We start from the raw sequence: 14,868 nt of genomic DNA, 5'->3' as shown, positions 1-14,868 counted from the left end.
TCGCTTTTGCTCTCACTCATGCTTTTACTTTCTCCAAATAACTATTGCTAGTGCCAGATTGTTATTTAAGTGCAGACAGTGTGGTTAGTGCTTGTGCAAGATACTAATTAAAGACAGCCAAAGAGATTACAGTCAGAAAGACTGACAACTAAGAAGAGATGCTCTGGAAGAACCAGAGGCAAGAATTTATCATAATTTAAAAATATTGTTCGTAGCATCAATGGTTTAGTGGAAATGGTCCCTCAGTCCTTGGTTGAGTGACAGGAGTAGGACTCCAAAAGGAGACACGATTCATAGTCAGATACTTCTGCTGAAGTCCTACTTGCACCCTTGGCTGAGGATAGAAGGGTTAATTGTAGTAGTTTTCCCTGTGGAAGCTGCACTTAAATTTTTGTTGGGCTGCTGATTATATTTGGACCAGGAATGAGATTATTTGACATTCTTGACATATATTGAGAGATGAAGAAAAGATCTGTGGGGAAAGAGATTTAAAAAAAAAGAGTTATCATAGGTAGGGAGGAGATAAAGGGGATCAGAGTAGTGTAGTAACTTTAAAAAAACAAGATGTAGGGCAAAATTTTCAAAGCACCTAAGTCCCTTGTCAACAGTGACTTAGGGCTGGTCTACATTGGGAGGGGGGTTGACATAAGATACGCAACTTAGCTACATATCTTCTTTCGACTTCGGGTCCTCGCGGCGCGGGATCGATGTCTGCGGCTCCCCCGTCGGCGGGTAGCCTGGACATACCCTTAGGCTACTAAGTCCCTTTTGAAAATGGAACTGAGGGCATGTCTACACTGCCCTGAAGTTTGGACTAAAAAGTAGTGGTGTGCACTGATACTGAAAGTGCCGCTTTGTAACTCTCCCATGTGGATGCTGCAGACATGAACTTAAAGATCCAGAGTTCACACTCTTTGAAGAAGTCTGTTAGTGCAAACTTGGAACCTTTGAATTCGTGTCCACATGGGGAACTGTGGTGCACACTATTAACAATCCCTCTGTCCAAATTGCGGGGCAGTGTAAACGTGCCCTTAGACCCCTCAGTCACTTGGGGTAAAATTTTCAAAAGCACCTAAGTCTGAAAATTTTTTATATACTATATTATGTTTGGTAAGGGTTTTTCCCCCTAGGCTGAGTAATTCATCAATACTATATTTTCATAGGAAATTCAAATGTCAAGTTTCTTTAAAATCAAATGCATATTTTAAAAAATCACAATTTGTTTTATTTTTTAAACAAGCATATTTTTGGTACATTAAGACAGGATAAAACAAATAGACACTCTGTAGGACTCCACATTAGACCTCAGTTCTGTCCTCAAAACCCTACTGAGCACTCCACACAAAACTACTTTAGATGTTCTGCAGGAAGGGTTAAATTTTACCCTAAATAAACAGTTGAATTTTGTTCTGGTCTGTCTTGGTGGCTTTGCACCATGGATGATCAGATTTGTTCATGTTTTGTCAGTGAATGGCCTAAAATTAAGTTGTTTGAACAAACAGAGGTTTCAATAATTCTTTTTCATTTTCCTGTGCATGTATGTATACCTCTCAACACACACAAGCTGTCCATGTATTGGCTGACAAATATGTACCCTGGGCTGCTATTACATTTTTTAAAATGATTTTTACTGAACCATGTAATATTTACATATATTAGAACTGAATTATTCAGCCAATAATAAAATGTTTTTAAAATTTCATTTTATTTTGCATTTTTGTCATTAATCTGTTGCATGTCTTTCTCTTGTATTTGAATGTATACTAAAGAACTCCACTTCATTATGCTGCTGCCAATTGTAATTACCAGTGCCTGTTTGCCCTTGTGGGATCTGGAGCTAGTGTGAATGACCTTGATGAGAGGGGTTGTACACCATTGCACTATGCAGCTGCATCAGACACAGATGGCAAGTAAGTGTCATGTCTTATACGAAAGGGTGAATATTTAAAGACTTCAGAGCTGTGTATTTTGTTTGCTTACTTTCTGTAATCATATATGCCAAATGTAATATTTATATTTCTTTGAAGATGGCTAAATGGTATGATTATTGGGCTGTTAATAATATAAGAAATACTTTGGTTTAAACATGTGTTTTCCCCCCTCCCCCCATTACAGCAAGGTGTATTGTAATCTTTTGGATTTTAATGTTGAAGTCTTAATGGGCTATACACTGTGGATTAAATTCCTGCTCTGCACAAACTAAATGTGATTTGGGACTTGGCGGCTTGAGACTTCCTGATAACTATACTAGAGGAGGCGTTTTTTTCTAAAAATTCTAATATTTAAGCTCTAGAGGACTGGAAGCAATATATTTTAAGTGATAGGTCCTTGACTCTGCCATTTGTTTCCCTTGCTGGATCACCAGACTTAATATTGTAAGACCAGTCTGAGTTATCCTTGTCCTGAGGTAGGCTGAATGTAAAACATTTATTTAAATACATAAACATTTTAACATGTAGAAGTAACAAACAAACAAAAAGAGAGGGTGATGGTAACAGTGAGAGGAGCATGTGATACAGAATAGCTGTGCATAACTTGTTAGGCTTTTTTGAAGTGTAAATAAAGAGTAGATAATACCATTAATCGCTACTGGCCATTTGAGTAGCCATTAAAGTATATGTACCCCTTCCATGTAAAGTGTAGGCTTTTTGATTGTTTACCTGCTACTTCTCTGTTAGGTATGTAATCCCACTTCCTGCTGGCAGTTGTTGAGGGGTATTTACTTTAATTATCACTTGGAATCTTGGAGCTTGGAATGATTTCACAGTTGCTCTCAAAGTGCTTGTCTACATTACCCGCTGGATCGACGGGCAACAGTCGATCCAGTGGAGGTTGATTTATCGTGTCTAGTGTAGACGCGATGAATCGACTGCCGACCGCTCTCCCGTCGACTCTGGTACTCCATCAGGGCAAGAGGCGCAGGCGACGGGAAAGCGTCAGTCGTCGACTTGCCGCAGTGAAGACACCGCCCTAAGTAGATCTAAGAACGTCGACTTCAGCTACGTTATTCACGTAGCTGAAGTTGCGTAACTTAGATCGATCCCCACTCCCTCCCCACCCTCCCGCAGTGTAGACTAGGCCAATGCCATCAATGCCTCAGTACCAGAGTGAGTCTGCAGGTTACATTATTTTGCCAGCTGTCTTGCAGAGGCTAAAGGATGAATTATGATAGTAATATTTCGGTGCCTTTGGGAAATAACACAAAGAATGATCTCCAAAAATCCCTGAAATATTATTGTTCTGATGAACAGTTGGCTCTTTGGAAGATAGACTGCCAAGTAGTATAACCTGAGAAGCAGCTTTCTGAGTGGATGCAGCAGTATGCTTAAGATCAGTTGGGAAACAAGTTCTGTCTGGCTCACATTCAAACAGAGATTAATAGTAATAATAAAAACAAATAAAACTAGAAATTAATATTGGGCTGGAATATAAGTGCTGGAGACAATGTCAGGTAAGTGATCTATATAGAATCTCTGGAACATTTGTGTGGTTTTTCATAAAGTTTGTGCAGATGTTTCCAGAGACTTTCTGGAACAATGGCACTCTTCCTAAAAGACCTTCTCCCCATTTATAAAAGAAATTTTGATCACAGGATGCCCGTGAGCTGCCATGAAAATGCCATGTGATGCAGCCGTGAAAAAGGCTAGGATGCATCAGGCAAGGTATTTCCACTAGAGACAGGGAAGTGTTAGTATCATTTTACAAGGCACTGGTGAGACCTCATCTGGAATACTATGTGCAATTCTGGTCTCCCATGTTTGAGAAAGATGAATTCAAACAAGAACCAAGAGCAGAAAAGAGTTACTAGGATGATCTGAATAATGGAAAACATATTTATGAGAGGAGATTCAAAGAGCTTGGCTTGTTTAGCCTAATCGAAAGAGGGCTGAGGGGAGATATGATTGTATATATAGAGAGCATAAGAGGAATAAATACCAGGGAGAGAGAGGAGTTATTTAAGTTAAATGCCAATGTTGACACAAGAACAGATGGATATAAACTGTCCATCAACATGTTCAGGCTTGAAATTATACAAAGGTTTCTAACCATCAAGAGGAGTGAAGTTCTGGAACAGCTTTCCAAGGGAAGCAGTGCGGGCAAAAAAAATCTAACTGGCTTCAAGACTGAGTTTGATAAATTTATGGAGGAGATGATATGATGATGTTGCCTGCAATGGCAAGTAGCTGATCTACTACTGCTAGCAGCAAATATCTCCAACAGCTGGTGATGGGTAACTAGATGGGGAGGGCTCTGAGTTACTACAGAGAATTCTTTTCCAGGTGTCTGGCTGGTGGGTCTTGCCCACATGCTCGGTGTAACTGATCACCATATTTGGGGTTGGGAAGGAATTTTCTCCTGGGTCAGATTGGCAGAGACCCTACGGGTTTTTTTGCTTTCCTCTGTACCATGGGGTACGGGTCACTTGCAGGCTTAAACGATTGTAAATGGCGAATTCTCTAACTTAACTTTAGTCTTCAGTAACTCATCCATAGGTTAGGAGTCTATTACAGGAGTCTGTGGGTGAGGTTCTGTGGCCTGCAATGTGCAAGAGGTCAGATTAGATGATCATGATAGTACCATCTGACCTTAAAGTCTGAGTCTATGACCTTGTCTACACTAGAACTTACTTTGGTATAATTTATGTCGCTAAGCGGTGTGAATAATCCACACCGCTGAGTGACATGAGTTATACCGGCCAAAGTGCCAGTGTAGACAGTGCTATGTCAGTGGGAGAGGTTCTCCTGCCAACATGACTACTGCCTCTTGTGGGAAGTGGAATATTTAAGGGACGGGAGAGTTCTCTCCCATCAGCTTAGAGCATCTCCACCACAAGCGCTACAGCAGCACAACTGCATCAGTGTAGCTGCACCGCTGTAAGTGCTGTCGTGTTAGATGTAGTCTATCTCCGGAGTATGTTTAACAAATACTTGTATTCCTGGGACTCAAACTAGCAAGCCTTACGTCTGTATCAGATAAATTAGTTGGGAAAAAATGACAGTTATAAAACAATAGGGATAAGCTTTTGTAAAGGAAAGTCCTGCTTCTCCAGCCTTTTTAGAGATATTTGACAGTCATCAAGCTAGCAAATAAATGAGAGGTAGACATAATTTAATATGGACTTAGTGTTGTGGATGAGGTATACCACATGTGATAGGCTTGTGTAGGATCCATGGATCTTGAAAGGTGTGTTAGTTGTTGTTGGAGCATTTAGTGCACTATGTGGGTAAACCAGACAATCACTATGCTTTCAAATAAACTCACACAGGAAAATGATAACAGACAAAAACAGCCTATCACCTCTCGGTGAACACTTTTCACGAAGAGGTCAGATATAGAGTGACTGATCAGTCCTCACCCTCAAAGGAAACCTGCACAACACTTTCAAAAGACAACCCTGGGAGCTTAAATTCATTACTCTGCTAGACACTAAAAAAAGTCATGGACTGAACAGAGACCTTGGATTTATGGCTTAATACATGATCTGTAACCCACTAACCTCCTCTTTTTATCTTATGACTGCTGAGGTATTAACAGATCACTCTACCTTGAATGGTCCCTTACAATGCATGCAAACTACGGTATTTATGCTAAATGATCTGCTGCACCTTGCATTTTGCTGTGACGTACCATTCCCAGACCTGAACAAGAAATTTTACTTGGGATACATCAACCTTCATGCAACAAGACATAAGCCAGCCGTTGGCTGTCTGGGGTTAGGAAGACATTGTCTCCCTAGCCATATTATATATATTTCTGTTGTGATGGTCTTACATCCTCCTCTACATCTTCTGGTACTGCTCTCTGTCCTTCTGAATACTAGGATACATGGACCACTGTTTGATGTAGTAAGGCATGGCAATTTGATGCTCCTATTTGTTGCATATAATAAAATTGAACTTTTTTGTATTTTCAAGGCAAGTACTAGTTTACCAATTAGTGAAAAGCTGAATTTTAATATTCTTAATATGCTTGTCATTTGTCACTTCACACAGGTGCCTGGAATACTTACTAAGAAATGATGCAAATCCAGGGATCCGAGACAAACAAGGATACAATGCAGTTCATTATTCTGCTGCTTATGGTCATCGCTTGTGTCTTGAACTGGTAAAAAAAACAAAAAACAAGCCAAAAAAATCCAACTTACTATGAAATAGTTACTGTCTACTTGTAGAGTTCTTCTAAGGCTGCTGGCCTGGAATTTAAGACCCAGGTTTAATTCCCTACTCCTGCAACCTTCCACACATGTTGCACAAGTCACTGAGTCTCTGTCTGTTCCCCAATTGTGAAGTGGGGATAACAGTACTACTTTACCTCCCCGGAGTGTTGTGAGAATAAAAACATTAAAGATTATGACGCACTTGCATATTGTGGTAATGGGGGCCATGTAAATAACTTAGAGACAGAATCAAATGGTTGAAAGGATTATTGTTCTAGATCGGGGTGGGCAAACTTTTTGGTACGAGAGCAACATTGGGGTTGCAAAACTGTATGGAGGGCTGGGTAGGAAGGCTGTGCCTCCCCAAACAGCCTGGCCCCCACCCCCATCTGCCTCCTCCCACTTCCCGTCCCATGACTACCCCCCTCAAAACCCCGACCCATCCAACCCCACCCTGCTCCTTGTCCCCTGACTGCCCCCCCTCAAACCTCCCACCCCTATCAACCCCCTCTGCTCCCTGTCCCCTGATTGCCCCGACCCCTATCCACATCCCTGTCCCCTGACAGGCCCCCCTGGACTCCCACTCTTATCCAACCCCCCATTCCCTCCCCCCGAACCTCCGCCCCACCCAACTGCTCCCTGTCCCCTGACTGCCCCCCGGGACCCCCGGCCCCTTATTCAACCCCCCAGCCCCCTTACCATGCCACTCAGAGCAGCATGTCTGGCACCTGTGCCGCCTGGCTGGAGCTAGACACACTGCTGCTCTACTTGGGGAGCTCAAGGTCTGGGCAGGACGGTCCTGCAGGCTGTATTTTGCCCACCTCTGTTCTAGATAGTGGGATAACACCGAATATTTTTTGTTTAAAAAACGATCATTTTTCTTCTGTTAGCTAATGTATTAAAACCACTGAGATGTGTTAACTGATTTAATATGAGCTTGTGTGGATTAAAAACGAGCATAATACATTTTAGCTGAGAGAGATTTACATATTTGAAAGTGAAGAACCTAATTTTGAAATATTTTGATCATAATATTGCAGTGACTAATGGCTACATAATAAATTTAAATAACAGCTTCACGGTAGATCTTGATCAGCACTTGGCACAAAAGTGTACGATTTGACATTTGTTTTATATCTTCCATGTTTAGAGTTAGTACTTATATGAAAATTACACTTGTATTTTCAATTTTTTCAAGCCTGTTGAACTAAAAACATTTTTTTTTTAAATTTCAGATTGCAAGTGAAACTCCTCTAGATGTTGTAAGTTGTACACTTTATCATCATTAAAGTATTGTATAGCACAATGGAGCATTCTGTCTCAGAATACTATTGCTTATCCTGGTGTGTCCAACTGTGTGCTTTCCAGTGAACAGATGTGCATTTTATACTACTACTACTACTACTACTTACTTATTGTATTACTATAGCACCTATGAGCCTTAGTCATGGACCAAGAACTTGTTGTGCTAGGTGCTAGGACAAAAGACAGTCCCTCCCCCCAAGAGGCTTACAATCTCAGTACTTGCAATTCAGAAAATGTAATATTTATATTTAAAAATTGCCTAATTACAATTACTTTTCAAGTACAGTGGAATTTCAGTGGCTGGAACCATTCTTTCTAACAAACTGATAAATCCCTGTCTGTTAATTCAGTTATCCAGATATATTGAATGGTTTCCAAGCATTTTGAATAGTTGGGATTCTGCTGTATTTATAGAATCATAGAACTGGAAGGGACCTGGAGAGGTCATCTAGTCCAGTCACCTGCACTAAAGGCAGGATTATGTATTATCTAGGCCATCCCTGACAGGTGTTTGTCCAACCTGCTCTTAAAAATCCCCAATGATGGAGATTTCACAGCCTCCCTAGGTAATTTATTCCAGTGCTTAACCACTCTGACAGTTAGGAAGTTTTTCCTAATGTCTAACCAAACCTCCCTTGCTGCAATTTAAGCCCATTGCTTCTTGTCCTATCCTCAGAGGTTAAGAACAATTTTTCTCCCTCCTCCTTGTAACAACCTTTTATGTACTTGAAAACTGTTATATCCCCTCTCGGTCTTCTCTTCTCCAGACTGAACAAACCCAGTTTTTCCAATCTTCCCTCATAGATCATGTTTTCTAGCCCTTCAATCATTTTTGTTGCTCTTCTCTGGACTTTCTCCAATTTGTCCACGTCTTTCCTGAAATGTCGCACCCAGAACTGGACACAATACTTTAGTTGAGGCCTAATCAGTGTAGCGTAGAGTAGAGCGGAAGAATTACTTCTCGTGTCTTGCTTACAACACTCCTGCTAATATATCCCAGAATGATGTTTGCTTTTTTTGCAACAGCGTTACACTGTTGACTCATATTTAGCTTGTGATCCACTATGACCCCGAGATCCCTGTCCGCAGTGCTCCTTCCTAGGCAGTCATTTCCCATTTTGTATTAACTGCAATCCTGAAAAAGAATCTGCATTAATACACCAAGCAAATTTTGAATGGGCCACCACAGGAAAACACACAGGGATTTTTTAACTCATTTTATAATACTATATGTGCCTTGATTCACCTCTTCCTTTTCATGTAAATTTGTGGTTTTCCTCTCCTTTCCCTTGCTGCTGAGGATTACGTTCATCAGGCTTTCCGTGTCTATTTTTGTTGCTTTTCCTTCTCCTTCCTTACCATATGTTCCCCACCTATCCAGTGTTCCTTACTGATAAGCTGTTTGTTTGCTTTTATTTAAAAAAGAAAATATCTTATTTGGGAAGAATTTCTTATTTGAATAGTTCAATCTGAAGCCAAATGAAACACCTGCTAGTTGGGCTGGAGAGACGCAGGAAGAGTGTTGCCTTTACAGCCCAAAGCCTTTAAAAGATTGAAATAGTCATTTATACAATACTTGGGGGGCGGAGGGAATACCATGTCTGTGGAATTTTGTGTATTTTAATCTGTAAGTGGTGAGGGATAGCAATTCCCATACTGTTGTTGGAGAGTGTGTTTTAAAACAGTTTTGTTGCATTTAATCTAAATTTGTATTTCTTCTAGCTAATGGAAACATCAGGTACTGACATGCTGAATGATTCCGACAACAGAGCACCAATTAGTCCATTGCACTTAGCTGTAAGTATTTTATTTGCTATTGATTGTTGGTCTACTGAATCATATAGATATATGCACAACAATTTTTTGACTGATACAAGATAGTTTTGATTCATGCCATAGGTTTATTTGCAGGCAATAACAATAGTTTACAATTCTTAATATACACGCTCTCTTACGTGAGTTGCATAAGATTTTGTGTATCAATTGTAAATGTGCTCTTAAAGAAACACTGTCAACATCAAATCTGTTCAGCATTAAAAAAAAGAAAAAAGTTAAAACTGGTTTCAAGTACTGTAACTGCTGCTGAGTCCCCCTACCATTTTTTTTATTATTTAGAGCCACCTTTTCTTATTTTAAAAAATGTTTTTCTCTCCCCTGTTGTTCATGAAAGACATTCACAAATTATCAGGGAACTGACTACACAGGGAAAACGGTGAAACTGATCATATAAAAGTGCAGTGAAATGCCAAGTAAGCAAGCTTGAATAAAATATTTTTTCTCTAATCATAGGTTAAAATAATCAAAAAGTGCCCCCTTTTAAATAAGTGTAAAGCAAATATTAAAAATTGATGGTGCACAGGTATGACACAACACGTGTTTTTGATACACAGGACCAAAAGAAATGATGGGACATCAGTAAGGTGACTTCTAAAATTAGCAATAGAAAAAAAGGGGGTGACTAGCCCTGAAATTACATGAGGACACTGGCTTGTGACAGAGTGCTGAAACCTGACAGATGAGTCCGCACTCAGCTCTCTTAGCTTCAGTTAGTTTCCCCAGTGATGGCTAATTGAACAATTAGCTAATCAGAAGGATTGGCTAGGGATGTCAGAAACTAATTAGCCCTCAGCTAGCTATAAAAGCTGATAAAGGCCAAGAAGGAAGTGTTACAAAGGGGATGAGGACAGGTCTAGCTGAGTGTAGAAGGAAAGCGCTTCCAAGAGGGAGATCTCTTTTCCTCCTAGGGCCCTAGAAAAGAAGGGCTGAAAGATGTAGAGGCTTAAAACTGTGGTGTTACATTGTACTGGTGTGGGTGGAAGGCTTAGTATAAAATACAGCCTGAACACTAAAAGAAAACAGGTCTGAGCAGTTTCTGGAATACTGAGAAAGGGGGCAACACACTGTCCCCATATAGGTTAGACACCCAAGGAGGTATGAAGGACCCCTGACAACTCAAATAAACACAGTTGATTTTTATTTATTTTTTTTGTAATAGCTTGGACCAGCATTTGAAGTTGTTCATTGTTCTCATAGCTGTACCATGGCATTTGACACATTATCATGACAGGTCTACACAGTAGATTTCCCACAGTTATCAATTCTAGTCTTATTGCATCACTTTCCAAATCTTCTCCATTCTGCCAACAACAACCACCTGGTCTGTCTTTATTTTTTTTTTTTTCTTACAGGGAATTTCCTGTAGCTGTGTTGGTCTGAGGATATCAGAGACAGGAAGTGGGTGGGGTAATATTTTTTATTGGACCAACTTCTGTTGGTGAGAGAAACAAGCTTTGGAGCCACACACAGCTCTTCTTCATGTCTGGAAAAGGTACTTTGAGCATCACAGCTAAATGCAAGGTGGAACAGATTGTTTAGCATAAGCAATTAGCACATAATATAAGGGACCATTCAAGATAGAGCGGTCCATTAACACCTCTGCAGGTGGCTAGTAGGTGTTAGTGGGCCACACTACCCTTGCATTTAGCTGTGAGGCTGGGAGTACCTTTCCCAGACCTGAAGGAGATTTCTATGGGGCTCAAAAGCTTGTCTCTTCAACAGAAGTTGGTCCAATAAAATAGGAGTTCCAAAAAGAGATACACGAGACATCTCTGGGAGACTTGCGGGAGAAATTGTATAATAGTTTATTTATTATTTTATTTATTACATTCTCATAATAGGCTATTCAGATGAAGCTTTGAAACTGAGAATTTGTTATAAAATACAGTAATTAACTTACTTCAAGATGTACCGGTGAGAACACAGAGATGTTGACGTAGAGAGCCCACACCTCCAACCACTGTATAGCGCGGGTTGAGTTGCTCAGCCTCTGTCCAATTTGACTGAGCTCAGAACTTAATCAGGGGGGTTTTTTTGGTTGTATATGTCGCACTATAACTATATCTGTACGTAACAGTGAAATATGGGCAGATGGCTAAAGAAAGGTAGTGTTAAGAAGAACACACAGAGTGTCAATGATGAGAAGGGTAGTGTTCATGGGCAGCTGGTAGATCTGAAAGGAGATGCACAAATAAGAAAAGTTTGGGAACCTCTGCAATAAAAGTTATTACCTCACCCACTTTGTCTCAGGGAATTTCCTGTCATTCCAGTTTTAGCATGTTCTTTTGAAGGGGAAAAAAAGTATTACATAAATATAAAATAAAATCTACAAAAAGTTTTTTTTTAAAATAAAAAGTTGATTCTATATTACAATAAACTAACTTTTTTTTGTCTTTATGTAATCACTTAGACCCTGATCTTGCCAGGAGTTCATCCACTCAGAGCTTCTTATAGAATTGGGTCCTTACTCTGTCGTGAAAATGTTCTGTGTTTTGTATAAAAGACTAAATGCAGTGGTTATGTATTAATCATCCTTTAATTTTTACACAAGATGATTTATAGGGCTGTGGTATATAAAGTCCTGAAAAGATAAAATCTGAAAAAAACATAAGATAGGATAAAGAATTGATCTGTGTATCTATTGACCTCATTCCATTTACTACACTGCACCTGAAATGCTTTAACTTCTGTTTTTACTGCTCTGCCATATTATTTGTAAACATTTTGCCCTATTAAAGGGCCACTGCCAATGACAATTTTAAAAAGAGCAATTTTTGATACATCACTTCATGTTTGTCCTGCCTTTAAAAAAAAAAAAAAATAGAAAATCATTTTTTTTAAATGAGTTTTTCCTATATGCCTTCTTCCTTTAAGATCCTATGGGCATCCTGAGCGCAACAGCACTGAACATAGTTGTGGCCCACCTGTTTTCCCACTTCTTTTTAAGTATATGAGCACATCTGCCTCTTCAGTTTCAGCTTTGCTGCTGCTATTACAAATAAATGCCCTCTGCAGAGGGTAATGAAGAGTCTGCATGTGAGCCCCCAACTAGACCCATGCATAAGAGTCATGCACCTGATCGTAAAGCAGTGAAGTTCACTGCACCTAAGGAGTTATCAAATACACAAAGTAAACAAACTGGAAAAATGACCCATTTTTTTCTAATTTCTTCCAATTACTGATAAAAAAAAATAAATTAAATAAAAATAGGTACAGATTGTTCATTTGCAAGTATGTTTTTAACATTGGTTACAAAATGACTGACTGATTTTTACTTAAAACTGCAGATATTCTTCTAAATGCTTTTGTTACACACTATTTTCATTGTGTCCTTTTCTGATGTAAATGAAACACTACTGCACTGTGTTAATATTCCCTTAGGCCTACCATGGTCACCATCAAGCTCTGGAAGTACTGGTGCAGTCTTTGTTGGACCTTGATGTGAGGAACAATAATGGAAGGACACCATTGGATCTTGCAGCTTTTAAGGGACATGTGGAGTGTGTGGATGTACTTATTAATCAGGGAGCATCAATCTTAGTGAAAGACTATGTTGTAAAGAGAACTCCAATACATGCTGCAGGTATGTTGTGCTGAACACAAATGCATTGGTTTGGGGTTTATATTATTTTGTTCATGTAATAATGCACAGCCGTCTGTTGTTTCTGTGGCATTAACAGAGTAAATTATGTCTTAAATTATGTTCTGCACTGTGGAGGATGAGGAAGAGCATGAGGTAGTGGGAGTGCCTTAGCTTAGTGAGAGAGAGAGAAAATGCCTTAGTTAGATGTCTTCCTTGGGCTCTGGAGGAGTGTAGTACCTCTACCATCCATTAAATCAGGGGTGGGCAAACTACGGCCCATGGGCCGGATCCAACCCACCAGCCATTTTAATCCGGCGCTGCAGCCTGGGAATAGGGTTAGGGGCCTCTCCACGCGGCTCTTGGAAGCAGCGGCATGTCCTCCCTCCGGCTCCTATGTGTAGGGGCAGCCTGGGGGCTCTGCGAAGGAGCCGGAGAAGGGACATGCCACTGCTTCCGGGAGCCGCTTGAGATAAGTGCCTCCCAGAGCCTGCACCCCCAGCTGGAGCCCTCACCTCCCTTTCTCCCCCCCCCCCAACCCCCCCTGCCCCAGCCCTGATCCCCCTCCCGCCCTCCAAACCCTTCAGTCCCAGCCCGGTGCACCCTCCTGCACCTCAGCCAGAGCTGCACCCCTTCCCACCCCAACCCCCCACCCCAGCCTGGAACCCCCTCCCACACCCTGAACTCCTCATTTCTGGCCCCACCCTGGAGCCCGCACCTCCTCAACCAGAGCCCTCACCCCTTCCCGCACCTCAACCCCAATTTTGTGAGCATTCATGGCCTGCCATACAATTTCTATTCCCAGATGTGGCCCTTGGGCCAAAAAGTTTGCCTACCCCTGCATTAAATGGATGCAGTGTGCATTTCCCTCCATGCCAAACAGCTGTGCTGTCTAGGATGTTTGTGGGTGAATGACATGGTCATGGCCCTGCCATTTGTAGGACATTGTAGTGTTGAGATATGTTGTGTAACTTACCTGTCATAATTTGTGGATGGCATCAAACAGTGCTCTGCTTTTAATCTGTATCTTGGAGAGCTCTAGCAGTTTTGTGAGAAGAGAAGTTTAATGGTTTTTACTCAGTGCTTTAAGGATTAAGTGACTGAACTCTTACTCAGTTTTTGAAAAAATTAATGTTGATGATGATTTTTAATCCTTTCTCTCCCTCTCTCACTTCTCCCTGTGGTTCCCCCCCCCCCCCCCCCGAGATGTCTTTTTAAGGGATACTTAGTTATTCATTCCTTTCTTGTCTTTTTGCAAGTGAACTTTACTTTTTTTTGTTTTTTGTTTTTTTTGTTAAGTTGCCAATGGCATAGTAGTATATGTCATTTAACATGTCTTGGTAAAAAGAGCAGTCCATAAACAATATTAGATCGCCATAAGAGAGAGAGACTTTTTTTTTTTCTCCTTGAACACTCGTTTTATTCTTCTGTTTGTTTTCTCCCTCCTTTCAGCTTCCATTAGCACCATTCTCAGATTTGCCGGACAGGTTGTTGCTGAGCAACCTGAGGTGTATCCTACTTCCAGGGGCTCAGTGCAATAGCCCAGGAAGCAAACTTTATCTCTCAAGAACTCCTTTTAAATACAGTTTCCGTAACTTTCCTCTTCTTGGCTTATCCCTCCTACTAATTGTGTAACTGTTCTCCCGCCCCTCTCTTCAGTGTGATTTCTCTTCCCATCCCTTACAAATACACACACAATATATTAACATTTAAATCTATGTGTGGTAGGTTAGACAAGGACTCACTTGCTTTAAATAAATAATTGTGTTTAATAAGTATGTATAAAGAATGAAAGTGAAGCACTATTTCTTGTTAAACTAACATAGGCATGAACTGTTCCTATAGTTATTCTCATCCTTATTTACATACACAAGAAGATAGTCATTAACAATGGCACATATCTTGAAACCATCACATTCTGTTCAGTTGTAATATAGTTCTATGGATTTTGAATATTTAATTATGTTAAAAACATGTTTGAGTATTGGAT

At 40.4% G+C, this 14,868-nt stretch overlaps 1 protein-coding gene across 7 annotated transcripts in view; it reads left to right on the top strand.

The window, feature by feature from the left end:
• Window positions 1-14,868, top strand: part of ANKRD28 (ankyrin repeat domain 28) — a 215,328-nt gene that overhangs the window by 172,205 nt on the left and 28,255 nt on the right. For all 7 annotated transcript variants that reach the window (XR_010599151.1, XM_005297028.5, XM_042861928.2 and 4 more), the window contains 5 exons: window positions 1,770-1,910; window positions 5,994-6,105; window positions 7,393-7,419; window positions 9,185-9,259; window positions 12,680-12,881. Coding sequence is in view for 6 of the 7 variants with exons in the window: in XM_005297028.5 (XP_005297085.1) it covers window positions 1,770-1,910; window positions 5,994-6,105; window positions 7,393-7,419; window positions 9,185-9,259; window positions 12,680-12,881 (557 nt within the window). In the remaining variant the exon portion in view is untranslated. The remainder of the gene's footprint in view (window positions 1-1,769; window positions 1,911-5,993; window positions 6,106-7,392; window positions 7,420-9,184; window positions 9,260-12,679; window positions 12,882-14,868) is intronic.

This window comes from Chrysemys picta, chromosome 2 (genome assembly GCF_011386835.1).
Source record: "Chrysemys picta bellii isolate R12L10 chromosome 2, ASM1138683v2, whole genome shotgun sequence".
NCBI lineage: Eukaryota > Metazoa > Chordata > Testudines > Emydidae > Chrysemys > Chrysemys picta.
Note: the sequence above shows the minus strand (reverse complement) of the source record. Positions and strands in the feature narration are given on the sequence as shown.